The sequence below is a fragment of the Phodopus roborovskii genome, unplaced genomic scaffold (assembly GCF_943737965.1).
Source record: "Phodopus roborovskii unplaced genomic scaffold, PHOROB, whole genome shotgun sequence".
NCBI classification, from domain to species: Eukaryota; Metazoa; Chordata; class Mammalia; order Rodentia; family Cricetidae; genus Phodopus; species Phodopus roborovskii.
In genome coordinates this window covers 30,346,406-30,374,371 of record NW_026125052.1, presented here as the reverse complement: position 1 = coordinate 30,374,371, position 27,966 = coordinate 30,346,406, and the positions used below count along the sequence as shown (strand labels likewise).

The following is a 27,966-nucleotide window of genomic DNA, read 5'->3' as shown; positions in this document are numbered from 1 at the left end:
GGAGTCTCTGGTGGATCCACAGAAGGCTGCCTCAGCCTCCCAAGCCTACCTCTGGGCAATGCAGATGCTCTTGGCCCACATTACCGTTTCCTTGGGAGCGTTACTGAAAAGCTGGAGGCACTTTGGGGTGTGGCCAAAGCCGCCCCTGTAGTTTTTAAGTATGTCGCAGGAAGGGCTAGCCCAACCCTAGCACGTTCTTAGAATTTCTGCTGTCCCGCGCCTCAGCAACGCGGCCGCAAACCGTGCGCCCTCGTTCCAAACGTCCACTGGCCAAGAGCCGGGCGAGGAAAGCCGAGCCCAGGGCTCCAGCTTGGAGGCCACAGACCCACAAACAGGAGCCACCTGCTCAGAGCTGGCCCCATAGACCTGCAAGGAGCGAGGGGCGCTTCGTCGCCCTTCCTCCTTGGGTCTCCCGCGGATCCCAACAGAGCTCACGATGGCACCTTCATTAGCAACCGACAAGGTCACCCTCCGGGAGCTGGCCGACCTAGCAATCGGGACTCCAGAAGTGGGAGCGGTGAACTTCACGGCCCTGCACACACTGATAGTTGCCATGCTCAGGAGCCTCAACCTCCAAGAGGTCCTCATCGATTTCCACTACCCGTCGGTAGAGCCTGGCCGCCCAGTCCCTGAGGTGATCCGAAGCTCCTTCAGCACCCCACACGTGTCAACCAGCAAAGAAAAGCAAGAGAAGCGCCGGAGTCTGGTCAAACTGTCACTGCCTCAGCAGACCCTGGAGAGCCAGGTGAAGGACCTGGGCAGCCAGCTGCAGGACCTCAGTAAGCAGATTAAGAATATGGACAACAAAATGCAAGGCATCGCCACGCACGTGGAGCACATCTCCACAGTCCCTGACCTCTTCCAGGACTTTCCCAAGTTGGAGGAGATGACTCTAACCCCACAGATGTCCCTCAAGACCTATGACTCCATGGACATGCTGGAGAGGCCTGAGCCCTCCACAGGCGGGACGTCCCCTCAGGTGCTGACGATCCAACCACGGCTCTCAAAGACTCAGAAAGAAGTCAGCCCAGCCAAGGTGGGTACCCCGACCCTACAGAACCTCTGCTCCTCCAGGCCACCCTGGTCCCTAAGCTGATAGGGGTGCCAGGCTGACCTCACACAGTTTCCACTCTCTCTTGCAGTCCATGAGTGTGCTCCAAGACCTCGTGGAAGACATGAAAACCCTGAAGGAAGCCCACCGGAAGACGCAGGAGTTCCCTGAGCTGAATGCCCAGGTGAGGACATCCTAGGGACCACATCTTACAGTGGTTGGGGGGGGGGTGTTTGGCTACAACTCTCATCCTTTTTTTTTTTTTTCCCCCTTTTTGGTTCAAGACAGGGTTTCTGGCTTGTCCTGTGTAGACCAGGCTGGCCTTGAACTCACAGAGATCCGCCAGCCTCTTCGTCCTGAGTGCACCACCACTGACTGGCTCATTTTCTTATTCTGGTCTGTTTATTTTTACTTTGTTGTGTATGGGTAATTTTTTTGCTTGCTTGTGTGTGCACCCACATGCATGCACTACCTAGGGAGTCCAGAAGATGGTGTCCAATCCCTGGAGCTGGAATTACAGGCATTGGGAGCCACCTGGTAGGCACCTTGGTCCTCCATAAGAGCAGCCAGAGAGCTCTTACTTGCTGAGCCATCTCTGCAGCCCCACTAATAATAACCTATCAAGAGGAACTGGAGAGATGGTCAGCACTTAAGAGCACTGGTTGCTCTTCCAAAGGACTGGGGTTCAATTCCCAGCACTGACATGGCAGCTCACAGCTGTCTGTAACTCCAGTTCCAGGATCTGACACCCACACACAGACATACATGCACATAAAATAAAAATAAATGAATCTTTTAAAACACTATCAAGAAAAAACAAAACAAAACATCAAGATACCTATAAAATCTAAAGTGACCTAGATAGGAGCTGACATCTCAGAATACTCTATTTATTTATTTATTTATTTATTTACATTTTTTAAAGATTTATTTATTATGTGTACAGAATTCTATCTGCATGTCTCCCTGAATACTAGAAGAGGGCACCAGATCTCATTACAGATGATTGTGAGCCACCATGTGGTTGTTGGGAATTGAACTCAGGATCTCTGGAGAGCAGCCAGTACTCTTAACCACTGAGCCATGTATCCAGCCTGACATCACAGAATACTCTTAAAGTGAATTCTCCTTAAAAGTAAAGATTATCAGGGCTGGAGAGATGGTTCAGCGGTTAAGAGCACTGGCTGCTCTTCCAAAGGACCGGGGTTCAATTCCCAGCAACCACATGGCAGCTCACATGTGTCTGTAACTCCAGTTCCAGGATCTGACCCCACACACAGACATACACACAGGCAAAACACCTTTGCACATAAAAAAAAAAAAAGTGAAAAAATTAAAAGAGAAAATAATTTTTAAAAAGGAACACAATTACCTATTTAAAAAAGAAACTGGACAGCAGTGGCATATGCCTTTAATCCCAGCATTGGAGAGGCAGAGGCAGGTGGATCTCAGTGAGTTCAAAGCCAGCCTCGGCTACAGAGTGAGTGCCAGGGTTACATAGTCAGTGCCCTGTTGCTGTGACTTTCTTATAAAGGAAAGGATTTAATTGGGGCTTGTTGCAGTTTCAAAGGTCCAGTCCATTGTCATACAGGCAGAGCATGATGCAGGAGAAGTAGCTGGGAGCTCTACAACCAGACCCACAGGCAGACACCTCCGAATCCTTCTCAAATCCTTCTCAAATAGCGCCACTGCCCAAACATTTAAATATATGGGCCTATGGGGTCCATTCTCATTCAAACCACAACACAAAGCAAATTAACCAAGAGTAGTAGGGAATGCCAGTTACTGCCTGTAATCCCAGGAGCACTTGGGAGGCTGAGGATTGATTGCTGCAAGTTCAAGGCCAGGCCAGGCAGCTACAGTAAATTTTAGGCCAGCCTGGGGGGAGTGGCGGAGTGCTGGTGGTCCTCCAGCCTCCAGGGGGCAGCAAAGGAAGAATGAACACACACACACACACACAAACACACACACTCACACACTGTGGGGGGGGGGGAGAGTTGGGCTTTTGAGATGTCACGCCCCAAACAAAGTGTCTTTATTATGAACAGCTGACGAGGGAGGCAGGGTTATTACAAACATGGACGCAGGTTTAGCCCATATCAGTCGGAGCAGCCTGTGGGGCGGCAGCCTTCAGTTGTAAATTCCCACGGAGGAAAAGTGCTACAGGTGGTTTTCTGCACACACCGTCAACACACAGATCAGAGAAAGGGGTGTGTGGGGTGTCTTTGCCATTCCTCTGTGTTTCTGAGGCCCTGGGGTCCCGCACACAGCTGTGCCCACGTACACAGTACATACACATCCAGGACTCGGAGCGGCCTCCACTCCCTAAGGGGGGGATAAAGAAATCGGGTAGTGACTGTCGAGACCCGAAGATCAGTCCTGGGGCAGCGGTCAGGGGAGAAAGTCGGGTACCAGTGCCCCATAGTTGCAGATGCAAGCTACAGCAGGCTGGGGACACTGTGACCTTGCCTTGGATTTTCCTAAGGGAGAAGTGTGTCCCGAGACGCCTTGTGTACACTGTCCTGCGGTCGCTAGGAGACACAAAGCAATCAGCTCCATCTGCACACAGGCAGACCCATCTCCTAACACAGATTAGGCCACGGGGTTACAGGCGGCCCTCTATGAAGGTGTGGGGCGGTCAGGAAGAAAGGATGGAGGAGGGAACAAATGGATGCGAGACAGGGCGAAGGAGGCCACGCCCCGGCGTGGCGCCCTCCCCCCTCCCCCCCCCCCGCAGGCTTTACGGCAGCCTGGGAACCTCCCACCTGTTGTTTTTGCTAATGGAACCAAACCTCATTTTCTCTGTTTTGGGCACCTCTGTGTAGCCCTGGCTGTCCTGTGGAGCTCAGTTTGTAGACCAGGCTGGCCTTGGACTCAGAAATCCAACTGCTGGTATTAAAGGTACACACCATCCATCAACACCCAGATTTTTTTTTTTTTTTTTTTTTTTTTTTTTGTAGTCCAGCTGGCCTTGACCACCTGATCCTTGCAGTCACCTCCCAAGGACTGGGATAACAGGCATGCACCACCATGCCTGGACTTTTCTGAACTTTTGAGTCTTAGATCCTGGATGTCCGCACCTGAAGTATTGGGTCACTTGCTGGGACTCTCCTTCCATGGCTCAGATTATCAGGGTGCTGAGGGACCTGGAACTTGACTTTGGAGAGGCCTTGTGCTGTAGGGTTGGAAGCTTTTGGTGGTGGGTAGTGTGTGAGGTGAAGCCAGGGCCAGCAGTCCCTCCCCCACAGGAACACTGACTGGGCCTACCACACCCTATCACCACTACAATCCCCCTACCCTCCTTCCCATTGACCAGGAAAAGAACTGGGAACCTGGATTTACCTGCCAGGTAAAACGAGGTAGAAACTAGAATGCCATTTGCACTGAGACAGTGTCCATGTGTATGCCTGTGCATGTGTGTGCATAAGAGTGTATGTGCATGTGGGGGGGGGAGTGTGTGTGCATGTGTGTGCATGCATGGGAGTGTGTGTGAAATGTGTGTGCATATGTGTCCATGGCAGTGTGTGTGCATGCATGCATGCATGTGTGTGTGTGTGCATGGGAGCATGTGTGTGTGTGTGTGTGCGCGCACATGTATGCAGGCAGGAAGGCTGAGTGATGGTCCATTTCCAAACTGTTTGCAGGAACTCCTTCAGCGTCTTAATGAACTGGAGAAGGTAGTCAAAGACCGAGAGGAATACCTGGTAATACAGACAAGCCCTGGGGAAAGGGCTTGGTTTATCTCTAGGGCTGTCTCAACCCCCCCCCATGCCAGCATCTGTGTCATTTGGGGGTGGGTGGTACAGGCACTCTGCCATCAAGTGGCACCCACTTCCCGATGGAGGTGCCATCTCTGCTCAGGGCTCTCTCTATTCAGGTTGATGTGAGACAAACAAACCAGTCAGACAATTCTGTACTTGGGGCTGGTCACTGATGGCCAGGGTTGGTAGCACCCACCCAGCCCTGGGGTCAGATGTGCAGGCTGAGCGGGGTATGTACATTCATGCTTAGACGTGCATGTGTCTGTGTCTTGATCTGTTGCTGACAGGATCAGTTAAGTCGGAGGCTGAATCTTGCTCCAGGTGGTGAAGAAATCACCATGGTCACCTGGGAGGAGCTGGAACAAGCTATCACTGATGGCTGGAAAGCCTCAAGAGGGGTAAACGAACAGGGGTCCTGGACAGTGGCATTGCGTGGGATCCCAGAGGACCTGTCTCACGCTCACCGCTGCCCCATGTGTATCTTCCTAATTTACTTTGTACATTCTACATTGTGGATATTTAAAACATTTCCCCCAGGGTGGCACCTGACATGACTGAACAGGGCAAATCCCTGAGTTTGGGAAGCACACCTTCATGATCTCTCTACCCATTGCTACTGTATGTTGCTCCAGCTTAGAGTCCCATCAGCCAACACAGGGAAAGGCCCCTTTATTCTTTAAGGCTCCCCACCTAGGCTGTGTGTCAGTGCTCACGTTGCTGAACTTGGCCAGTGCCGCTGGCAGAGAAAGAATGTCTAAGGGTGGGTTCCTTGCTCCTTTAGCTCTCCAGACTTTCCTCTCCAGACCATCCTAAAAAGCATTCACTCTTTAACACACACTGGTTCGTACTGGCCAGAGCTGGAACTAGTGATCTAGCAAGAGGCCCCTGCTAACGTGTCTGTCCACCCTGAGATGGTACAGCTGACCACCATATGCCTGGCAACCTTAGTCATTGTCACATGACCTTAGCAGGCAGAGTCACTGATCCACATCAGGGGTTCCAGGCCAGCTGGAACTGACTACTGAGTGAGACCCTGTCTCAAAACTAACTAGCTGACTAAATAGTAAAAATCTTAATTTAAAAAAAAAAAAAATGCGTAAGAGCCAGGCAGTGGTGGCGCACACCTTTAATCCCAGCACTCAGGAGCCAGAGGCAGGCAGATCTCTTTTTAGTTCAAGGCCAACCTGGTCTACACAGCAAGTTCCAGGACAGCCAAGACTACACAGAAAAGCCCTGTCTTGAAAAAAACCAACCAACCAAACAAAGGCCTATGAAACACCTAGCAGGCTAAAGTTAAAGCAAAAGACAAAAGTCTTCTTTTGCAGATCTCTGTGGAGAACTAGAAAGAATCCAGGGCAGGGTGGGGAGAGTCATCCTGTGCTATGCAGCTTGTGCAGTGAGCATGTGTAGCTTGAAGCCTTGAGTTTCATCCCTGGCACCCCTGCAAATCCAGACATTGTATCACGGATAGTAAAAAACCCTGAGACACATATTGGGTTCAAGCTGAAGCTCAGAGAAGCAAAGCAGCTATCCAGTAACTCTTACTTCTAGCAAGGCTGAAATGGAGGTCCTGTCTTCCCTGAGAATGGAAACTGAATCTCCCATGAGCCCCTTTGCTTCTTCCTTATAGACCTCTCTGCTGCTGGGATTAAAGGCTTGAGCTCCATTTTCTACTAGACGTATCCCTGGGTGGTCTTGGACTCAGAGATCCATCTGCCTCTGTCTCCTGAGTGCTGGGATTAAAGGTGTGCGCCACCACTGCCAAATTTCCATGTGTGGCTGACTTTGCATTTTGACCTCCAGCAGCTTTATTAGATCATAAACAATAAATCACCACAAGGCATAGAGGTGTGCGCTTGTAGTCCATGTTCTGAGGAGGGAGATATAAGAGGATCCTTGGTGCTTGCTGGCCAGCCAGCTGTGCTGAACTGGGCTCACAGTTGCACGAGAGACCATGCCTCAAAAAGGATAAGGAGAGGGACTGAGGAAGACACACATTGACCATCTCTGGCCTCCACAGATGGGAACACATACATATTCACCCGCAAGAAATGGCCAGTAAATGATTTTGTTCCTGTTGGTGTGTGTGTTTGAGACAGGGTTTCTCTTAAAAGCCAAACCAGGGAGCTGCAGCTGTGGCTTGGTTGGTATAAGGTTTGCTGAGCATGCACAAACTATAGGGATCGGTCCTCCCAGAGCTGACAAACGTGGCATGGTAGTGCACAGCTATAATCCCAGCACTCCAGAGGCAGAGGCAGGAGGGTGCGATGCTCAAGGCTTGCCTAGGCTATAGAGTGAGTTCAAGGCCAGCCTAGACGATTGATTAATGGAGACTCTCAATATAAGGGTAAAACAAAGGGCTTGGAATATGATCCAGCAGTACAGGACCTATCTAACATTTCCACAGCCCAGGTTTAATTCCCAGCATCAAGCATACACATGTTCACACTCTCAAACACACACACAAACTCACACAGACACACACAAACAACACACAAATACAACACAGACACACAGAGGGTTTCTTTTCTGCAAGGGTCTTAAGTCATCCCAGTCCAATACCCAAGATGGCTTTTTCCTTTCAGCTTTGACAGCTTCTTACTAGTTGTAACTAATTTCCTTCTTTCTCTTTACCCCAGAGCTCAGATTCATCATCAGCAACACTTGGCAGGCGCAAAATTACATCGTTAACATCAAGTGACATTCCAAGTGGAGTATTTCCCAAAGCCTCAGTGGCTGACCAGACTCTAGGTTCTATTGGTGGCCCAGAACAGATGTTAGCCAGTGGTGTAGCATGGACCCCTGAAAGGGTCATTAGTAGAGATCAGAGCAGATCTAGTACTGGATTTCGAGATCTGCGCCCACGGGCCCGTGAGTCATCCCAGGTCTTATCAGAAACAGATAGCCGGGGTACTAGAGAGTCTGTAGCTTCCATAGGTTCAAGAAGAGATGGACAGCAGCCTGGCCCAACTCGACAGGACTTACCTGCAGCCAGAGACCAGCATGGTGGGGTGCCCACTACTCAGGGTCAGGTTTACCCACGGCCGGATGAGCGTGGAATTGGGACATTTGGCATGGATCAACCTGCACTGCTATACCCTGGCTCTTATTCTCATGCTGTGATACCCCTCACTATGGGTCAGCTTGGTGTATTGCCACCAGAAATGGATGACCAGGGACTGGTGCCTCTTGCTGTGGATCAGAGTGCCATGGTCTCACCATCGGTACTTGCCAGGGGTCAACAAGGACTGGACAAACTCAGTATAGCTCAGTCTGTTTCTGTTCCATTCAGCGTATATCAGCAAGGCATGATACTTCCTAGAACAGATCAACATGGAATGGAACAGGCTGTTATGTATGACAGTGGTCTGGGACCATGGGCCACGGATAGGCAAGGGCTGATACCAGTTGGCATAGATCAGCATGGATTTGTAGTGTTAGGCACAGGTCAGCAGGGATTGGTCCCCCCTGGTGTGGATCAGCAGGGATTGGTAATGCCTGGCATAGATCAGCGTGCGTTCCTTCCATCTCATCCAGATCAATATGGTTTGGTGTCACCCAGTTTGCTGCAAGTTAGCACAGATCAACAAGGTTTTAGACAGCCCAGCTTGGAAGCACCAGGGTTCACGCAACCTGGTACAGAACAGCGTGGCTTGATCCAGCCTGAAGCAGAGGAGCGTGGTGTTGGGCAACCTGGTATAGATCAGCGTGGTGCTGTGCAGCCTGGTGTAGATCAGCGTGGTGTTGTGCAGCCCCTTGTAGATCAGCGTGGTGTTGTGCAGCTCCGAGTAGATCAGCGTGGTGTTGTGCAGCCCCTTGTAGATCAGCGTGGTGTTGTGCAGCCTCTTGTAGATCAGCGTGGTGTTGTGCAGCTCCGAGTAGATCAGCGTGGTGTTGTGCAGCCCCTTGTAGATCAGCGTGGTGTTGTGCAGCCCCTTGTAGATCAGCGTGGTGTTGTGCAGGTCCCTGTAGATCAGCGTGGTTTTGTGCAGGTCCCTGTAGATCAGCGTGGTGTTGTGCAGCCCCTTGTAGATCAGCGTGGTGTTGTGCAGGTCCCTGTAGATCAGCGTGGTTTTGTGCAGGTCCCTGTAGATCAGCGTGGTGTTGTGCAGGTCCCTGTAGATCAGCGTGGTTTTGTGCAGGTCCCTGTAGATCAGCGTGGTGTTGTGCAGCCCCTTGTAGATCAGCGTGGTGTTGTGCAGTCCTTTGTAGATCACCGTGGTGTTGTGCAGGTCTCTGTAGATCAGCGTGGTGTTGTGCAGCCCCTTGTAGATCAGCGTGGTGTTGTGCAGCCCCTTGTAGATCAGCGTGGTGTTGTGCAGCCCCTTGTAGATCAGCGTGGTGTTGTGCAGCCTCCTGTAGATCAGCGTGGTGTTGTGCAGCCTCCTGTAGATCAGCGTGGTGCTGTGCAGCCCAGTGTAGATCAGCGTGGTGTTGTGCAGCCCAGTATAGATCAGCGTGGTGCTGTGCAGCCTCCTGTAGATCAGCGTGGTGCTGTGCAGCCTCCTGTAGATCAGCGTGGTGCTGTGCAGCCCCCTGTAGATCAGCGTGGTGTTGTGCAGCCCAGTGTAGATCAGCGTGGTGCTGTGCAGCCCCCTGTAGATCAGCGTGGTGTTGTGCAGCCCAGTGTAGATCAGCGTGGTGCTGTGCAGCCCCTTGTAGATCAGCGTGGTGTTGTGCAGCCCAGTGTAGATCAGCGTGGTGTTGTGCAGCCCCCTGTAGATCAGCGTGGTGTTGTGCAGCCCAGTATAGATCAGCGTGGTGCTGTGCAGCCCCTTGTAGATCAGCGTGGTGTTGTGCAGCCCAGTGTAGATCAGCGTGGTGTTGTACAGCCCCTTGTAGATCAGCATGGTGTTGTGCAGCCCCTTGTAGATCAGCGTGGTGTTGTGCAGCGTGGTGTAGATCAGCGTGGGTTGATACAACCTGGTATAGATCCCCGTGTTTTGGTGAAGCCTGCTACAGATAGGCGTAGTTCAGAACCTGTTGGGTCAGATCGTCGGAGTTTGGTGCAGTCTGAAGCAGAGCGGCGTAGTTCAGAACCAGTTGGGGCAGAACGGCAGAGTCTGGAGCAGTCTGGGGCAAGTTGGCGAGGTTCAGCACGTCCTGGAGCAGGTAGACAGAGTTCAGCACAGCCAGGGTCAGATCAGCAGAGCTTGGTGCAGCCGGTGGCAGATCAACGTGGTTTGGTACAACCTAGCACAGATTGGGATGGTTTGGTGCAGCCTGGCACAGACCACCATTTGGTACCTCCTGGTGCAGGCCAGCCTAGCTTGATTCAACCTGGTGTATATCCACCTGGTTTGGCACAACTTGGTGCAGGTCAACAAGGTTTAGTGCAACCTGGCACGGGTCAGCCTGTTTGGGTTCAACTGAGCACAGATCAGCGTGGCTGGGCACAGCCTGGTGCATTTCTGCCTGGTTTGGTACAACCTAGTGTAGATCAACATGGTTTGGTACCACTTGGAATGGATCACTATGGATCGGTACAACCAAGTGCAGTGCAACCTGGGCTGGTACAGCCAGATGTGCATGCACCTGGGTTGACGCAACTCGGTGCAATTCAGGAGAGTTTGGTACAACCTAGAATGGATCCGCATGGTTTTGCACAGCCTGGTGCAGATCAGCTCGGTATGGCACAAGCAGGCGTAGGTCAGCGTGGCCTGGTGCAACCTGGGGCTTTTCCTAGTGGTTGGGTACAGACTGACACATATTCACCTGGCCTGATACAGCCTGGTATAAGTCAATACGGTTTGGTTCAGCCAAGAACTGATCAGTATGGTTTTGTGCAGCCAGGTGCAGCACAATATGGTTTACTCCAACTCCAAGCAGGTAGAGACCAGCAAGGTGTGCTGCAACCTGGTATGGATCAACTTGATTGGACGCAACCTGGAATGGACCACAGTGATTCAGTACAACCAGGTGCAGGTGAGAGTAGCTTAGCTCAACCTGGCATGGGTCAGCAGGGTTTGGCACAGCCTGGCATAGATCAGCGTGATTTGGTGCAACTTGGCTTGGCACAATCCAGAACACTTCAACCTGACTCCATGCAACTTAGTGCAGACCAGGATGGCTTGGCACAGCCTAGAGTAGACCAGAGTGGCTTGGTGCAGCCTGGCATGGACCAGGAAGGCTTGATGCAACCTAGGATGTATCAGTATGGTTTTGTGGAACCTGTGGCAATTCAGCGTCAGGTGATGCAGCCTAGACTGGTGCAGCCTATCGTAGATCAGAGTGGCCTGGTGCAGCCTGTCGTGGATCAGCGTGGCCTGGTGCAGCCTGTCGTGGATCAGCGTGGCCTGGTGCAGCCTGTCGTGGTTCAGCGTGGCCTGATGCAGCCTGTCGTGGGTCAGCGTGGCCTGGTGCAGCCTGTCGTGGGTCAGCGTGGCCTGGTGCAGCCTGGTGTGGGTCAGCGTGGCCTGGTGCAGCCTGGTGTGGGTCAGCGTGGCCTGGTGCAGCCTGGTGTGGGTCAGCCAAGCTCAGTGCAGCCTGGTGTGGGTCAGCCAAGCTCAGTGCAGCCTGGTGTGGGTCAGCCAAGCTCAGTGCAGCCTGGCGTGGGTCAGCGTGGCCTGGTGCAGCCTGGCGTGGGTCAGCGTGGCCTGGTGCAGCCTGGCATGGGTCAGCCAAGCTCAGTGCAGCCTGGCATGTATCAACGTGGCCTGGTGCAGCCTGGCATGGGTCATCCAAGCTCAGTGCAGCCTGGCATGGGTCAGCCAAGCTCAGTGCAGCCTGGCATGGATCAGCGTGGCCTGGTGCAGCCTGGCATGGGTCAGCCAAGCTCAGTTCAGCCTGGCATGGGTCAGCCAAGTTCAGTACAGCCTGGCATGGGTCAGCCAAGCTCAGTGCAGCCTGGCATGGATCAGCGTGGCCTGGTGCAGCCTGGCATGGGTCAGCCAAGCTCAGTGCAGCCTGGCGTGGATCAGCGTGGCCTGGTGCAGCCTGGCGTGGATCAGCGTGGCCTGGTGCAGCCTGGCGGGGATCAGAGTGGCCTGGTGCAGCCTGGTGTGGATCAGCGTGGCCTGGTGCAGCCTGTTGTGGATCAGTATAGCCTGGTGCAGCCTGTCGTGGATCAGCGTGGCCTGGTGCAGCTTGTTGTGGATCAGCGTGGCCTGGTGCAGCCTATTGTGCATCAGTACGGCCTGGTGCAGCCTGGCGTGGATCAGCGTGGCCTGGTGCAGCCTGGCGTGGATCAACGTGGCCTGGTGCCACCTGGTGTGGATCAGCGTGGCTCTCTGCAGCTTGGGGAAGAAAGACGTGACTCACTACAGCCTGGGGAAAAAAGACGTGAATCTCTACAGCCTGGGGAAGAAAGACGTGAGTCTCTACAGCCTGGGGAAGAAGGGTATGAATTATTGCAGCCTGGCATGGATCAGCGTGGCTCACTGAAGCCTGGGGCAGATCAGCCTAGGACAGCTGGGCTTGCTATGATGCAGCCAGGAATAGCTCAGCCTGGTGCAGCGCCTCAAGGTCTGGCTCAGCCTGGTGCAGACCCTCATGGTTTTATTCAACCTAGTGCATTTCCACTTGGTTTGAGACAATCCATTACAAGTCAGCCAGGTGTCATAGCACCAAGCATGGAGGTTCATGGCTTTCTATCATGGCAGGGAGATACATATCAGCCAACTCCTGAACAAGTACAAAGCCAAGCCAGGGACCACCAGGGACCAGACCAACAAGTTTCAGTTCAAGATGATCAAACACAGGCTGTCCTCAATTACCCTGGCCCTGAACAGGTCATTTGGGATCCGAGCAGGAAACCTGCCTCAGTCCAGTTTGAACTGGCTACCCCAATGGGCCCAGACCAAGATACCACTGACACCAGGACTCCAGAGTCCTTGAGTTATCTCCACCAGGCCTCATCAGGAAGCGAAACACGCAGCGAGCGGCAGGAATCGCTGGAAAAACTGGCACCGAGTTTCCCCATGGCCGTGGAATCATTTCGCCTGCTGGGCGAGATGATTGGCATTTATGTGGAACTGAAGGAACACATGAAGGACTTGGAAGAGGAGCATGCTGGCCAGACTGACTTGGAGAAAATTCAGTACCTGCTAGCAATGATGGGTGAGTACCATTTGCTGTGCAGGGAGCACAACATTTGCTTTTCCCGGGTATCATCCCTTTGTCCCCTGAGCAGAGCACACTCCAACCCACACCCGAGTCCACTCCCAGCCACATCCTGTGGGGAGGACTGGGGTGCAGACAGCTAAGTGTGAAAGGGAGGCAGCAGGATTATGGCAGACTCCCAGAGCCATTGTCAGGGCAGCAGGGGTGAGCACATACTAAGGGAGGACACAGCCTGGAGATGAGTGGGAAGAGAGGGAGGGAGAGAGAGAGTTGGAAATGAAGCTCATCTCCCAGTCCCAACTCAGTGGTGGGTGGAAAAGGCCGGGGCAGTGAGTGAGACTCTGGGCAAATCCTCCCAGCTTCTCCTACCCCCTTGCCCAGTCACCAGTGAGACAGCACCAAGAAATCTTGGTCTCGGGGGTCAATTTCTTATGAAGGGTCTGGAAACGGGTGGGGAGACCAATGGGAGTCTCATACTCTGATGGTGGCAGCTTCTGTATTCCATAGTCAAAAAGACCATACCTCAGGACCTGCAGGATCAGCTAAAGAGCCTAAAGACCCTGAACAAAGAAGTTCGGCAGGACAAGGCCAAAGTGCGTAAGAGTGAACCAGAGACTTAGCGGTTTCTGCTAGGCTGGATGCCCACAGAGCCTCCCCTAGGCTGTGGTCTTAGGGCACCCTCAATACCCAGTCATACAGAAAACACAACCCTATATCAGTCTTGAAGACAGGCACTCAGAGCCTTTAAAATATCGGTGGCCGTGGCTGGGTGGTGGTGGCGCACACCTTTAATCTCAGCACTTGGGAGGCAGAGGCAGGAGGATCTCTGTGAGTTTGAGGCCAGCCTAGTCTACAGAGTGAGTTCCAGGACAGGCTCCAAAGCCACAGAAAAAGTTGGTCTTGAGAAAATTTTATGTGTGTGTGTGTGTGTGTGTGTGTGTGTGTATGTGTGTGTCCCTGTCCCAGTTAACATACATCTGCTCCTCACATGACATGTGATAGCTTTGGAGCTCTACTAGGGACTCTTTAGAGATAGAGGTCATTGCAAGAGGCTGCTGGGTCTCCGTGGCCAGCAATGGCATCCACGGGTTAGAAAAGGGGTGGCTACCCTGAGGGCCATCTTGAGGCATAGACATTCAGGTCTGTCTGACACAGCCTCCTTTGTGTATGTAGCTGGAGAAGATACAGAAGCTGCTGGATGGTGAAGTTTCCGGAGGAAAGGATGTCAAACCCAGTCATCTGAGCTTGCAGCTGGGTATCCTCAGGTGACACCCTCTCTCCGAAGCTGGGGTCCCTGACGGGCATCATGGTTAAGGCCCAGGCAATACTGGTACCCTCTGTCTCCCTGTGCACTGTACTGAGTACTGTCTCTCATGAGGATTGTACCAACTCTTTACGCTGTCCTGGTCTTTTCAATGTCTCCCAGAAGTTAACCTGCATTCCTCATGTTGGCACTAGGATGCTTCTTGTTGTGTCGCAAAGGCTCCTGGGATTTTTTTATTTGTTTGAGACAGGGTTTTTCCTGGGTCGGGTTTGGGAGCCTCTCCTGGAATTCGCTCTTGTAGACCAAGCTGGCCTCGAACTCACAGAGATCTGCCTGCCTCTGCCTCCCAGGTGCTGGGACTAAAGGCGTGCACCACCAATGGGCTCCTCCTAGGGTTCTTATCCTGGTGTGTGTCCAACAGCCAGGCCTCTGCACTACACAGGCAAAGGGTCCTGGGCCTGTGGCAGAAACAGTTGTTCTTTGAACATTGCAGAGTCACAGTGTCTGACATCGAGAAGGAGCTGTCTGAGCTGAGGGAGAGCCAAGAGCGAGGCAAGGCCGCCATGGAGAATTCAGTCTCTGAAGCCTCCCTCTACTTGCAGGATCAGGTGAGCAGTCTGCGGCCGAGGCCCCGGGGCCCCTCCCAGAGTCGGGCGGGGCAGTGGGTAGGCAGCCTAGTCCTCACCCACAGAACAGCCCCTGTTTGGAGGCATGTGTGGAGTTACTTTTCTGCTGCTGTGATAAAACAGGACGAGTAAAAGCAACTTAGAAAAAGATAGTCCATTATTGTGGAAAGGCCTCATAACGAGCAGGGGCAGTAAGGTGGCCGAAGCAGGAAGCTAGCAGACGACATTTCCATCTGCATAGAGGAGGCAACAATTGCGGACCAGGACCAAGCGTTCAAATCCACGAGCCTCCGCGGGGCACTTCTCACCCAAAGCACTGCAGTATGGGGGGGGCGGTTATTGGCTGGGGCTCAGTCCCAATCCGGTTCAAAACTGGGTCTGAGGCTATAAACTGAAGGACAAGGGCATCAGTACAGGAGTTCAGACAGGTGCCTTCACTTCCTGTTTCCTGGTGTGTGTTTTCTTTAACTAACATATCATAAAACATGCCTTAAGCCATATTCTATTATTTTTAATAATTTTTTACTTTGAGGTTATAATTATATCATTTCCTCCTGCCCGTTCCTCCCTTCAAGTCCTCCCTCCCATACACCCTCCTTTATTCTCTTTCAAATTCATGGCTTCTTTTTCTTTCATTGTGTGTGAACGTGTGTGTGCGCGCGCATGTACGCGCGCAGCCTGCTTGGTCTGCATGTGACTTGTATGTATGTTTTCAGGGCTGACCATTGGTATTGGCGTGGTTTCCTGGGAGAAGATGCTCTCTTTGGCTCTCTGCTTTTCTTTAGTTGCCTATAGTTCTTTGTCTAAGGCTGGGGCCCCAAGAGCTCTTCCTTTCCCACATTAGCTTGTCTATTGGTATCAGCCTTTTAGAAATGTGTATGTGTGGTGTGTGGGGAGGGGAGGGGAGGGTCACCTTTAAATCCCAGCACTTGAGAGGCAGAGGCAGGTGGATCCCTTAGTTCAAGGCCAGCCTCAACCTCATGCACGTATGTATGTATTCCATTCTGTGGCAACAGCAGTTTCCATTTCCATCAGGCGAACAGCTGGATGGATCTTATCTTTTAGCCATTAGAGTTCATGCCACTGTGGAGATTCATTTACACACATGCATTTGTCTAGGTATGTCCTCTTTCCTCTCGGACATGGACCCCAGAGTAGAGTTCTGGGCAGAATGATGAATGACCATTTGAGGAGCTGACAGACTATTTTCCCAAGTAGCTGTACCATGTGAACTCGCACTAGCAGAGGATAAAGGGTGCTGTTTCTCCACATCTTCACCACACAGACCCTTTTCTCTTTTCAGATTTATTCTATTTATCTTTAATTATGCATGTGTGGGTGGGCACGTGCATGTGTGTGTGCATGTGTGTTGTGGGTATGTGCAAACCTGAGTACAGATGCCCTTGGGGTCCAAAAGGACATTTAGATCTCCTGTGAGCCATTATGTGGGTGCTGGGGACCAAACCTGAGTCCTCTGTGAGGGCAGCCAGTGCCCTTAACTGCTGAGCCATCTCTCCAGCCTCTCTTTTCTCGTTTTGGGAAGCTACACCATTCTGGTGGGTGTGAGGGGTTACTATGCTTTGCATTTCCCCAGTAACTCGAGTTGCCAAGACCTTCTCCCACGCCCGCTGGCTGCCCTGTGTACCTGCACAGGCATGGTGCTGGAAAGGTCAAACCCAGGGCCTTTCATGCCAGACGGTGTTTCCACTGTGCCACACCTCCAACCTCCCCTTCCCCAAGTTGCTTCGTGACTCCAAGCTGATTGCCCTGTAAGAGGAGGGGGGAGGTTCTTCAGAGAGTCCAGGGTCACCTGCCAGCTCATACTGGCTGCACACACACACACACACACACACACGCACACACACACACACACACGCACACACACACCCAGCTCCTTTGCAGTCTTGTTTTCTTTCTGCAGTGCTGGAATAGAGCAGACTACTAGGCAAGCACATACCTGGGCTCCTGGCACCCTAGCCTCTTTTCTAGAAGGTTCTACCTTCTGTACCACCTGCCCTACCAGGCTCTGGCTACCTGGCCTTCCTGCCTTTCTCCAAACACTTATGCGTTCTTTCCAAAATGTCCTCCTGGTCCTAATTTCCCAGGGATCCACTTTTTATTCTTGAAGATTCCTCTGAGACAGCCAACTTTTCTGAGGATTGACTCAGAGAGTAGCGCATGCCTTTCTCTACCCTAGCAGCTGCCTGCTGCTCTGGCCTTAGCTCGGGACACTTCCTTAGGAGGCCGAAGACTGCGGGGGGGGGGGGGCAACACAAAAGGGCAGTTTTTATCATGTGGGGACCTGCAAAGGGCTGGAGAGCAAACTCCCAGTCCAGGGGCCGGCAGCTCCCTCTGTCTTTCTGGGCCTCTCATCCCTCCTGAAGGTGCAGGCCTCCCTTCCCTTCTGTCCTCTAGCAACTTGTGTACCTCTCACAGAGTCTCAGATATCTTCCCTAAGCTCTGCACCATCTATTTGGTGTCCCGCCCGTTAGGAAGGGGATGGTGAGCCTTCGTGGAGCTAGGCAGCATCTTTAGCGGGTCTAGGTTGGTTGCTCTTGAATCCAGCTGGCTACCCAGGACCTAAGGCCTCGGGGGAGAAGAGGCAAGCAGGAAGGCCAGGCTGAGCAGCTCTCCCCGGAAGGAACTTGCACCTTCAGTCCCCGAGAGGGCCATGTAGCTATATTCACACGTCTCACATTCCTTTATTGGTAAGGGTTAACATCCTGGGTGTGAGACAGCATGGAAAAGCCCCCAGTGTTCAAGCCCCCAGTGCTAAAAGAGCATTGTGTCATCAGAGCCCCGTGAGAACAGCCCTTTAGGATTTAGCTACAGAAGCTGTGCCCTTACAGTGGGCCCACAGACTGGCTGGAGAAACCCAAACACAGGCGCTTTCTCTGTTACTGATGCTGCCTTGCCGGCAGAAAAGGTATTTGAAAAACCATTTGATGGGTAGAGCTCAACAGTGTACTGTTAGGTGCTGAGTGGCAGTGACTGTCCTCTGTCACATTGGAGGAGAGGCAGAATGTGCCACCCCAGGGGTTAGATGTGGCCCTGACCATCCTTCCTGCCCGCTCGCTTCATGTCTACCCTACATCCAGCTGGACAAGCTCAGGACCATTATCGAGAGCATGCTGAGCTCCTCCTCCACGCTGCTGTCTATGAGCATAACCCCGCACAAGTCCACAAGCACCCTGGTGCCCGGCCAGATCGACCCGGAGGCCACCTGTCCAGCCTGCAGTCTGGATGTGAGCCATCAAGTCAGCCTGCTGGTACAGCGCTACGAGCAGCTGCAGGACATGGTCAGCAGCCTGGCTGCCTCCAGGCCTTCCAAGAAGGCCAAGCTGCAGAGCCAGGCGAGTCTGCTCATAGGGTGGCTGGATGTGCCCCCCCTGCCCTCCCCCCCCCCCCCGTGTAAGAGCTTGAGGGTCGGGGCCCCACAGTGGAGCCTTTGGCCTCGGTCCTTACACAGGTCAGTGTAGGCGGAGCTGGCTGGCTTTGGAGATAGCAGAGTATGGGAAGGGTGGCTCAGTGGGTGGAACGGCACTGGCTGACCATGGGTGGAATAGCGCCCATTATGGGACGCAGGGACAGTGGCACAGCTGCAGGGAACAGCTGTCCTTGACCGCCAGGGTTCCCAACACTTTGTAGCCTCCCCCCGGAGGGAAAGCTCGCAACTGGGGTGGCCGTCACCCCAGACCCTGCTTTCTGCACTTGGACTCGGGGAGACACATGGAGTTGTCTGTTGTCCACACCTCACCTCTCAGGGGCCACGGGACAACACAGCACGTCCCAGCCTAGGTCACCTCTCTGGTGACTCCAAAGGCCAGGGATGCCAGTCCATCAACATGGGGTGGGTAGCTGACGATGCCCAGCTGAGGGACACAACCGTCAGTGAGTGCCACTGGGGAAAACCAGAATGGCTTGGAAGTGAGCACATGTGTTGGTTGACGGGTTTTGTTCTTTTAACATTTATGAGTCGATTGCGCTCACATGCTCATATGCATGCACGCATGTGTGCACATATCATGGCATACTTACAGAAGTCAGAGGACAACTTGCAGGAGCCATTTCTTTCTGTCCACCATGGAGGTCCTGGGGATTGAGGTCAGGTCACCAAGCTTAGCAACAAACACTTTTATGTGTGGGGTTATCTCCCAAGCTTTGTCCTTGTCTGTCAGAGTCTCACTATGTGGCCCAGTCCATGCTCAGTCAGCTTCCTGAGTGTTGGGACGAGAGGCCAGCACTGTCATACCTGGCTTTTGGTGTTAGTACTGCTCACGAGGTGTCCTAGCAGTCTCCCAAGAGCCTCCTTTGCTGCAGGATGAGGAGCTGCTGGGCCACGTGCAGAGTGCCATCCTCCAAGTCCAGGGCGACTGTGAGAAGCTCAACATTACTACCAGCAACCTCATTGAGGACCATCGGCAGAAGCAGAAAGACATTGAAGTGAGCAGCCACAGGATGCCTGGGGTGGAGAAGAGGCTCACACAGCATTGCTGACCCCTCGTTTTCTCTGCTCTGTGGGTCTGCAGGTGCTGTACCAGGGAATAGAGAGGCTGGAGAAGGAAAAGGCTGACCGAGAGCGCCTGGAGATGGAGATTGATGTGGTGAGCAGCAGGACCCCAGGAGCCTCTCCGGCCCCTCCCTGGGCCAGCGCAGGGTTGGGGGTACGGGGGGTACGGGCAGGCTCGTGGAGGAACACCCCCACCCACCCCGCACTGTTCTCTCCTGCAGAAAGCAGACAAGAGCGCTCTGGCATCCAAGGTGAGCCGGATCCAATTTGACGCCGCCACAGAGCAGCTGAACCACATGATGCAGGAGCTGGTGGCCAAGATGAGCGGGCAGGAGCAGGACTGGCAGAAACTTCTGGACAAGCTCCTGGCGGAGATGGACAGCAAGGTGAGGGCGGGAGAAGGAGCATGCGCGTGCGGGGCAGGCGGGGGCTGCCGTCAGACCCTCCCCTCATCCACCAGCCCCCTTAAGCTCACCTGGTGCCCATCTCCCAGCTGGACCGCCTGGAGCTGGACCCAGTAAAGCAGATGCTGGAGGATCGCTGGAAGTCGCTGCGGCAGCAGCTCAAAGAGCGCTCTCCACTCTACCAGGCAGATGAGGCGGCTGCCATGCGGAGGTGAGGCCGGGAAGACAGTGCCGCCCGCAGGCGGGGACCCCCGCATCAGAACTGTCCATCAGATGGAGGGGCTGCATTTTAGAGTGGAACAACCTAGCAGGGACTGGTGGCGGACACCTTTAACCTCAGCACTGGGAGGCAGAGGCAGGTGGATCTCTGTGAGTTCCAGGCCAGCCTGGTCTACAGAGCGAGTTCCAGGACGGGTAGGGCTGCTACACAGAGAAACCATATCTCGAAAAATCCTCCCCAAAAGTTGGCAGATCCTTCAGATTAAGGTGGAGAAAGGAAATAGGGAGGCGCAAGGCTCTTAGTGTTGGATTGTGCTACACTTTATGCCCCTGGGGGGGGGCATAGGGACCTGGCTAGAGGAATCCACTTAGAGCCACCAGGGGGCACCGGAGGCATGCACAAGGCACTGAGTTGGCCGCTGGTCCAGGATGTGAGCCTGGAAGGGATGGTTGAGAAAGAGCAGGTGGAATGTCCAGGAGGCCAATCCTGTGGCGGGGGAGGGGGAGGGAGCGGGGCGGGGCGGGGGCGGGGCGGGGGCGGGGGAGGGAGCAGAGGCAGGGGAGGGGGCGGGGCCGGGGAGGGGGAGGGAGCGGGGGAGGGGGAGGAGCAGGGGCGGGGGAGGGGCGGGGGAGGGGCGGGGAGGGGCAGGGGCGGGGGAGGGGCGGGGGCGGGGAGGGGGCGGGGGAGGGAGCAGAGGCAGGGGAGGGGGCGGGGCCGGGGAGGGGGAGGGAGCGGGGGAGGGGGAGGAGCAGGGGCGGGGGAGGGGAGGGGAAGGGGAGGGGGAGGGCGGGGAGGGGCGGGGGAGGGGGAGGGCGGGGGCGTGTGCGCAGACTCTCTGGATCTCACCCGCTATACTACACCCTGTCCCTGACAGGCAGCTCCTGGCTCACTTCCACTGCCTGTCCTGTGACCGTCCCTTGGAGACATCTGTGACTGGACAGTGAGTGCCCACACCTCACCCACAGCATCCGTGGGAGGGAGAAGGCAGCGCAGCCGGGTCGGGGTGTTTGTCTCCCTGTCCCCATCCATCCTGCCTCTTGTCCTGGGTCCCCTTCTGTCCCTGGTCCTTCCTAGGGGCCCGCCCTGAGCTGTTAGGAATGACCTGCATAGAACATGTCAGTGGGTGCCTGGTGTCGCTGACTGGTGGTGACATTTCTCACGCCCTCCCCTCCCCTCCCCTCCTTCTGTCCCTGTCCAGAGTCCTCTCTATGACCCCTATAGTTCCCAGCATGCCGGGGCACCGGTCCATCCGGCCTTATACCGTGTTTGAGCTAGAGCAGGTCCGGCAGCAGAGCCGCAAGTAGGAGACAGTGGGTTACTGGGCAGGGGTGGGGTGGGGTGGGGTGGGAGAGGGCACTGTGATGGCTCCAGAGGGCACCCTGGGAGGCTGAGGGTCTCTGCCCAGGATCAGGACCCGGACCACTAGATTGACTTTCTTGTTTTGTATTTAAATTTTTTGTTACATTTTAAGTATTTGTTTTGTGGGGAAAGAGGGCTTTTGAGTGTAGGGAAAACCTTCCCCAGCAAGTCTGGTCCCTCCCAGTCTCTGAGAGCTGCTAAGCTGCCCAGTGACCCTCAGCCCTCAGTCAAGGGCCCATGGCGTGGGCCTCTAGCCCAGTTCACACAGAGTCCTGCAGAACAGACTCCTGGAGCCAAAGCGAGTATGAACAGGAGGTCCAGGAGAAAAGTGGTCTGTCTGGCCTTGGGTTGACCTCTTCTCCTCTGCCCCGGTCCCACAGCCTGAAGCTGGGCGGCAGCTTCTCCCGGGGTGACCTGTCGCAGATGGAGAGGAGCGTAGGACGCCTCCGCAGCATGTACTCCAAGATGCTGATGGACATCGAGAAGGTGCAGATCCACTTCGGAGGCTCTGTGAAGGCCAGCAGCCAGATGATCCGAGAGCTGCTACACTCCCAATGCCTCAGCCACCCGTGCTACAAACGGTAGGAGGGCAGGAGTCTAGGGGTACACAGGTCCCCGATGACCAAGCTTGGCTTTGGTCACTCAGGGTAGGTGGGGCGGGGGTGGGGTGGGGTGAAGGGTGAGAGCGTGAGAAAGTGTTAAGAGAGTTATAAGAGAGTGTGTAAGGGTGTGTAAGGGAGTGTGTGAGAGTGTGTGAGAGAGTAAGAGAGAGTGTGTAAGAGAGTGTGAGAGTAAGAGAGTGTGGTTGTAAGAGAGTGCGTAAGAGTTATAAGAGAGTGTGTAAGGGAGTGTGTGAGTGTGTGAGAGAGTGTGTGAGTGTGTATGGGTGTGTAAGGGAGTGTGTAAGAGAGTGTGTGAGTGTGTAAGAGAGTGTGAGAGTAAGAGAGAGTGTGGTTGTAAGAGAGTGTGTAAGAGAGTTATAAGAGAGTGTGTAAGGGTGTGTGAGGGAGTGTGTAAGAGAGTGTGAGTGTGTAAGGGTGTGTAAGGGAGTTGTGAGTGTGTAAGAGAGTGTGTGAGAGTGTGTGAGTGTGTGAGAGAGTATGTGAGTGTGAGAGTGTGTAAGAGAGTGTGTAAGGGTGTGTGTAAGAGAGTGTGAGTGTGTAAGGGTGTGTAAGAGAGTTAAGAGAGTGTGTGAGTGTGTAAGAGAGTGTGTGAGTGTGTGAGAGAGTGTGTGAGTGTGTAAGCGAGTGTGTGAGTGTGTGAGAGAGTGTGTAAGAGAGGTAGGTGCGTTTGTATGGCCCCATGTTTACTCACCTGCCTGTCTCAGGTAGCACTGGGGGTGACTCAAAGTGGCTCCCTGTCTCTACATCCCAGGGGACTTGATACAGCAGATTATACCTACTCAACTGTGCCCAGGCGCTGTGGGGGCAGCCACACCCTCACCTACCCTTACCGCCGAAACCGCCCGCAGCACCTGTCCCCACTGGAGGAGATCCAGATTGCCATGAAGGTCTGATGGGGACCATGGGGAGGGAAAACCACTTGGCCCTCCGCCTTCCTTGCTGACTTGCGGGTTGCTAGGCCAGCCGTCTCCCAGCCTCTGTTCCGTTTTTGAGGCAGGCCTTGAACTCCGCGGTCCTTCTGCCTCAGCTTCCCAAAGTAGCTAGGGTGTACAGTTCTTCCCGAGTTGAAGCCCCCGCTCTCTGCTGAGCCGGCTGCCACCCTTCCACCCGTCTCCCAGACACTGCACTACGGCTGCCCACGACAGGCAGACGTCAGGACACCGCTCCAACCTCCCTCTAACTTGCACTCGGCCCAGACTCGGCACAGGGCTCTAGCTTTTTATACCCTCCTGGCTGGGCTGGCACTAGCTCTAACTCCCAGACTGGCCTTGAAGTCAGTAGTGGGGAAGCTGTCTCAGTCTCCCCAAAGCCTGCATTACAGGCAAGTGCCCAGGCCTAGGTTCCCAGGGAGGGTTCCCGGCATTGCGCCCCATCCTCCCTGGAGGACACTGGATGTTACCATGATAATGGACACACATATCCCCCATAGCACGATGAGGTTGATATCTTGGGTCTCGATGGACACATCTACAAGGGACGGATGGATACAAGGTTGCCAGGCATCCTAGGGAAAGATGGTGAGTTGTCCAGACAGCTTTGAGCTCCTTCAGGGTTCTTGTTTGGATTCCAAAGGACAGTTGTCACTGGGCCCCAAGCACTTTCTTTCTCCTCCCCAACACCAGGTGGCTGTTTTTGGCTGGAGAGTGGTAGCTAGAGGCAGCCAATGGCGCAGCAGTGGCTCTGTCCTTCCTTGCTGGCCTTCACCCTCACACACCATAGCACAGCTCTCCACCTCAGCTTCCTGTATCAATGCGGCCAAGCCCTAACTGACTTTTCAACCCAGCAATGGGCCATTATCTGATTCCAACACCAAGGCTCCTGAGGGCCACTTCTCATCATGCCTTGAGCCTTCCCCCGTTGGCTCCTTTCTGAACCACAACCCTGGGCCAGAAATCACTCAGTCCCGACACAAGGCTGATGTTTGAAGTCCTCAGAGAACCCAGGTGGGTGGGCCGCATGGATGGACAGACTGCCAGGCGGGCAGATGTGTGGATGAACCAAGGGTTGCTAAGGGGCGTAGCCACAACTTTAGCCTCTGAAGGGTCCCACCCCAGCTGGCTCGTCCTGGCCCACAGCTCTCACTTGGTGCTGACCCTCCTCCTGCCTTCTCAGCCCCAGGAATGACAAAGCCCAAGTCCAGACAGCTGCAGCAGCTCCAGCAGTTACAACAGCTCCAGCAGCTGCAGCAACTGCAACAGTTGCAGCAGGCCCAGCATGCCCGGCCACACTTGCACAGGCAGCCATCCCTGGGCAACAACGGCCCGCCCTCTCGGCCTCAGAGTGCACAGATGTTGACAGACAACAATCCAGGTAGCTCCCTTCTAGCAGCCAGAATACTAGCTCCAGGCCTTCCCTTCCTCCCAGGCAGCCCTCTCTTCCAGCCCCGGCTGGAGAGAGCAAGGGTCAGAGAGCGAAAGGATGAGGTGGGAGGGAGAATGGGAAAACCCAGTTGCTGAATGTTTGGCATGGGCCAGGTCTATGAGGTGGACACTTGCTGTCCTATGCCACAAAAAAGGACGTCAGGACAGAGATGCACTCAGCTCTGACTCCAGGTCTAAGGTGTCCCCGCTCAAACACACAAACGCTCTAAGAGCCAGGCTGTGGCCCAGGACATCACCCCCACCCCCACCCTGCTCCTCTGACCCTAGCCTGTAGGTGTCCTCTGGCCTGGAAAGCCCCTAGAGTTCCTGGTCTCCCCTGAGAAGCTAGAGCAGCAGATGAAGGCCAAGGGGCTGGAAACCCCTGGGTTCCACCACACAAGGCCTATGGCCCTGCACTACCAGGTGCCTAAGCCAATCTTCCCATCACACAAGACCAGCACTCCTGAGAGGCAGGGAGGCTTGCTAGCAGCGCACATGCATGCATGTGTTCCTGCACTCACACACTCACACACACACTCACACACATTCACACTCACACTCATAATACACACACTCACACAGTCTCACGCTCACATATTCACACACACATACAGTCACACTCACATACTCACACACACTCACATACAGTCACACTCACACACTCACATACACACTCACACACATTCACACTCACACTCATAATACACACACTCACACACAGTCTCACGCTCACATATTCACACACACTCACATACAGTCACACTCACATACTCACACACACTCACATACAGTCACACTCACAGACTCACACACTTTCACATACACACACACACAGAATCACACACACTCACAGAATCACACACTCACACACACAGTCTCACACTCACATATTCACACACACTCACACACACTCACAGATTCACACACTTTCACATACACACACTCACAGAATCACACACACACTCACACACACACAGTGTTTTGTGAATGCTGGCAGGAGACCCCAGGATCTCCACACTCATACACTGGCCTGCACCCCAGTTAAAACTTCTGAGCTCTGTAACATGCTTCAATCCCTGCAACCATGAGAGCCTGTAGCACAGAGGGGAAGGAAATAAGGTAGGCATGGCGGCCGTGGTGTTTAAGTGGGTTTTTTGGTCCATGAACCAGTTTTAATTGACACACCTACACTAGAAGGCAGAGACCAACATTAGCCCCAGGAAGCACTCGGGAAAGCGGCAGGGAGGGGAGGGACAGGAAGTGGCCAAGGTGGAATTCAAGGGTCACAAGAGCATGCTTCTGTGGCTTTCTCCTGGGTCCGAGGCTTCGGGATCGCAGGCATTCCACTTCCTACTTCCACTTCCTACTCAGAAAAACCATGTAGAAGTTAGAGTGGTGTGGAAAAATTGCTGGTTCTGTGTGTTGCCCAAACTGCCTCTAAGAGAACGGAGGGGCCACCAAAGAGGCAGGGCTTTCAGGGGGAAGGCCCTAAAGCATTTCCCAGGAATGCCCATGAATGCTTGCACTGTGGGCTCAGCCTAGCCTGGCTAATGAGGGTCCCAGCTTGCTTAGGCCTTGGATAAGCTAGAGTGGACCCTGGTGGGCATGGGGGACCAGGCAGAGCAAGCTGAGCCCCTCCTGTCCTGCAGTTCCTTCAGGACAAAAGAAAGACAGACCTGTCTCCTCTGAGGGGCGTTTCTCCCAGCCCAATGTGGCCCATTCGTCCGGCTCCACAGAGATGAACAATCTGCAGGGCGGCCCGTCTGGGCTGAATGTACATATGGACGTATCTCCTCGGGAGGGGATGGAGGAGCCCACCCGGGGACCTAGATCCACCACTGCTCACTAAACACAAGTATAAATAAAAGTTTCAAAACAGGACTTTGGAGTTTGGGTGCCAGGAGACCCCCCTGCTGTCCTGCTTCAAGAAGGCAGAGTGTGCAGGAGGCAGCTACCTACTTACTACTGGCCAAGCGGCCCTGCGTTTTCCGGGTTCCCCTACATCAGAAGGGTTGGGCCGTTCCTGGACAGTGGGTCCAGTTTATGGCTGGAGGGCTAAACTCAAGCCCCACTGAGCCGTTCTAAGGATGCAGGAGCTCAGGGAGGACAGAGCAGAATGTTGCACCCAGGGCAGGGAGGGTAGCTGGTGCAAGACTCCAGACCTGTTTCTGGGAACCTGGGAACAGGCTGGACCTGTCCCATATCAGTGCTCATCTGACAGTGCTAACTTTGTCTTCCAGCATGCAGGACCGGCCCCAGCGTTCTGAGCAGGCTGGGACCCATGGTATTTGTACACCAGTTCCGCTTAGAGGTGAGGGTTACAGCTGTCGCCTGCTCCCTGGCTGATGGCTCAGGGTAGCTTCCAGCCAGGATAAACCCACACTGCTGGGCAGGTCCCCACCTAAGCTCTGCAGTCCTCTTGGATGAGTTGCTGCAGATGGTTGCTTGAAAGCCAGCCCTGGTTGAGGGGCTCAGTGCTTGGCTGCCTGGAGAGCAGGGGGTGAGACTCAACTGCTCCCAATGCACTCACTCAGTGCTTCAGTGCGGTTGCTCTCCACCACCTGTGGTCACCGCTATGGAGGGGCTTTTAGGCTCAGGGCCAGAGTTGTCGGCCCCACCCAGCTCAGCCATAAGCCGAGGCCTCCAGACAGACCCTAGGGGCCCACAAACAAGAAACGGTGCGTCGTCAAAGGGTGCACACCCAGCAACCTTTCAAAGAGACCTGAGGCAGGAGGGCGCAGAGCTCGAGGCCAATAAGGGTTACATGGCAAGAACTTGTCTAAAAAGAAAGCGTTTCTACTCCCACCTCAGGATGAGGTGTGGGAGTGTAAGATGGGACCCCACACCTGTTCCCATCACTCCCTCTCACATGGGAAATCATCTGGGGCAAGATGTTCACTTTGAGGTGCGACGGGGGGGGGGGGGAGACAAAAATCACACAGGAAGTGTGGTAGGAAATGGCCAAGCAATGGGCTTCTCACTGCTGGTAGGTATTGCCAGCTTGGCTAGGGTGTCGTGAGGTGGAGGGTGCCCTGGGAGGGAATGGTCCCTGCCTTCTCTGAGTCTTCGTGACCATGCTTGAGACGAGATGTTAGAGTGGCCTGGTCACTGAGTCCCCTAGGGCATCCCCAGCAGCCCCTGCCTGGCCACCCACATGCCTGCCAGCCAGGGACTTCCCCTTCCGGCCTGGGAAAGCACAGGTGGGCAGGTCTGGGAGGCCACCCATGGGTACCAACCAGGAATCAAAACTGAAAGCGCACACCCGGCTTCCAAGGCCAACCATGTGTCACAGGCAGTAGCGTAGCTAGGCGCACTGCTCTGCTCCACCAGGCGGTGTGGGGGCGTCTGAAGATGGAAGTGGGGGGCTGCCCGCCTGGGGCCTTGTAAGCATCACTTCACCTGGGCCCTAACCCTGGACCTCTCAGAAGAGGCAGCAGGGTTAGATCCACAGAGCTAGCTGTCAGGAAGGGCGACAGGAGCAACTCCTCCTGCACGAGGCTCCTACAGCCAGGAGCAGGCCCGGGAACCTAGTAGCACCCTGCTGGAGGATGAGAAGAGGTGCCCCGCAGACACCACCCCAGCCCCTCAGAACAGTCTTTGTGGCACTGGGCAACCTAGGCTGGCACATTCAGGTGTTCAACTGGCACCTGCGAAATCTGCTCAGGAGGGCAGAAACAGAGATAGGCCTGAAGGCAACAGCCACTGTAAAACCCGATCTCGCACAGCC

At 54.4% G+C, this 27,966-nt stretch overlaps 1 protein-coding gene across 1 annotated transcript; it reads left to right on the top strand.

The window, feature by feature from the left end:
* Positions 1–330: 330 nt before the first annotated feature.
* Positions 331–26,114, top strand: Qrich2 (glutamine rich 2). The gene is made up of 26 exons (XM_051183056.1): positions 331–1,036; positions 1,143–1,235; positions 4,696–4,755; positions 5,100–5,210; positions 7,452–8,588; positions 9,933–10,235; positions 10,606–10,737; positions 10,998–11,307; positions 11,353–11,427; positions 11,503–12,123; positions 12,673–12,870; positions 13,381–13,466; positions 14,047–14,138; positions 14,631–14,745; positions 17,862–18,116; positions 19,084–19,206; positions 19,293–19,367; positions 19,495–19,659; positions 19,767–19,888; positions 20,772–20,837; positions 21,096–21,197; positions 21,637–21,837; positions 22,631–22,766; positions 23,309–23,396; positions 23,992–24,189; positions 25,889–26,114. Exons 1-26 carry the CDS (start codon positions 437–439, stop codon positions 26,086–26,088), a joined length of 5,664 nt encoding a protein of 1,887 aa, XP_051039013.1. The 5' UTR covers positions 331–436; the 3' UTR covers positions 26,089–26,114.
* The last annotated feature ends 1,852 nt before the right edge of the window (positions 26,115–27,966 follow it).

What these genes read in the sequence shown, in the direction of transcription:
- Qrich2 (XM_051183056.1), top strand. Translation starts at nt 437, where the DNA reads ATGGCACCTTCATTAGCAACCGACAAGGTCACCCTCCGGGAGCTGGCC. An exon ending in CTCAGTGCAGCCTGGTGTGG is followed by an intron (nt 11,308 to 11,352) that starts GTCAGCCAAGCT and finishes AGCCAAGCTCAG; the next exon opens with TGCAGCCTGGCGTGGGTCAG. An exon ending in CCTGGTGCAGCCTGGCATGG is followed by an intron (nt 11,428 to 11,502) that starts GTCAGCCAAGCT and finishes ATCCAAGCTCAG; the next exon opens with TGCAGCCTGGCATGGGTCAG.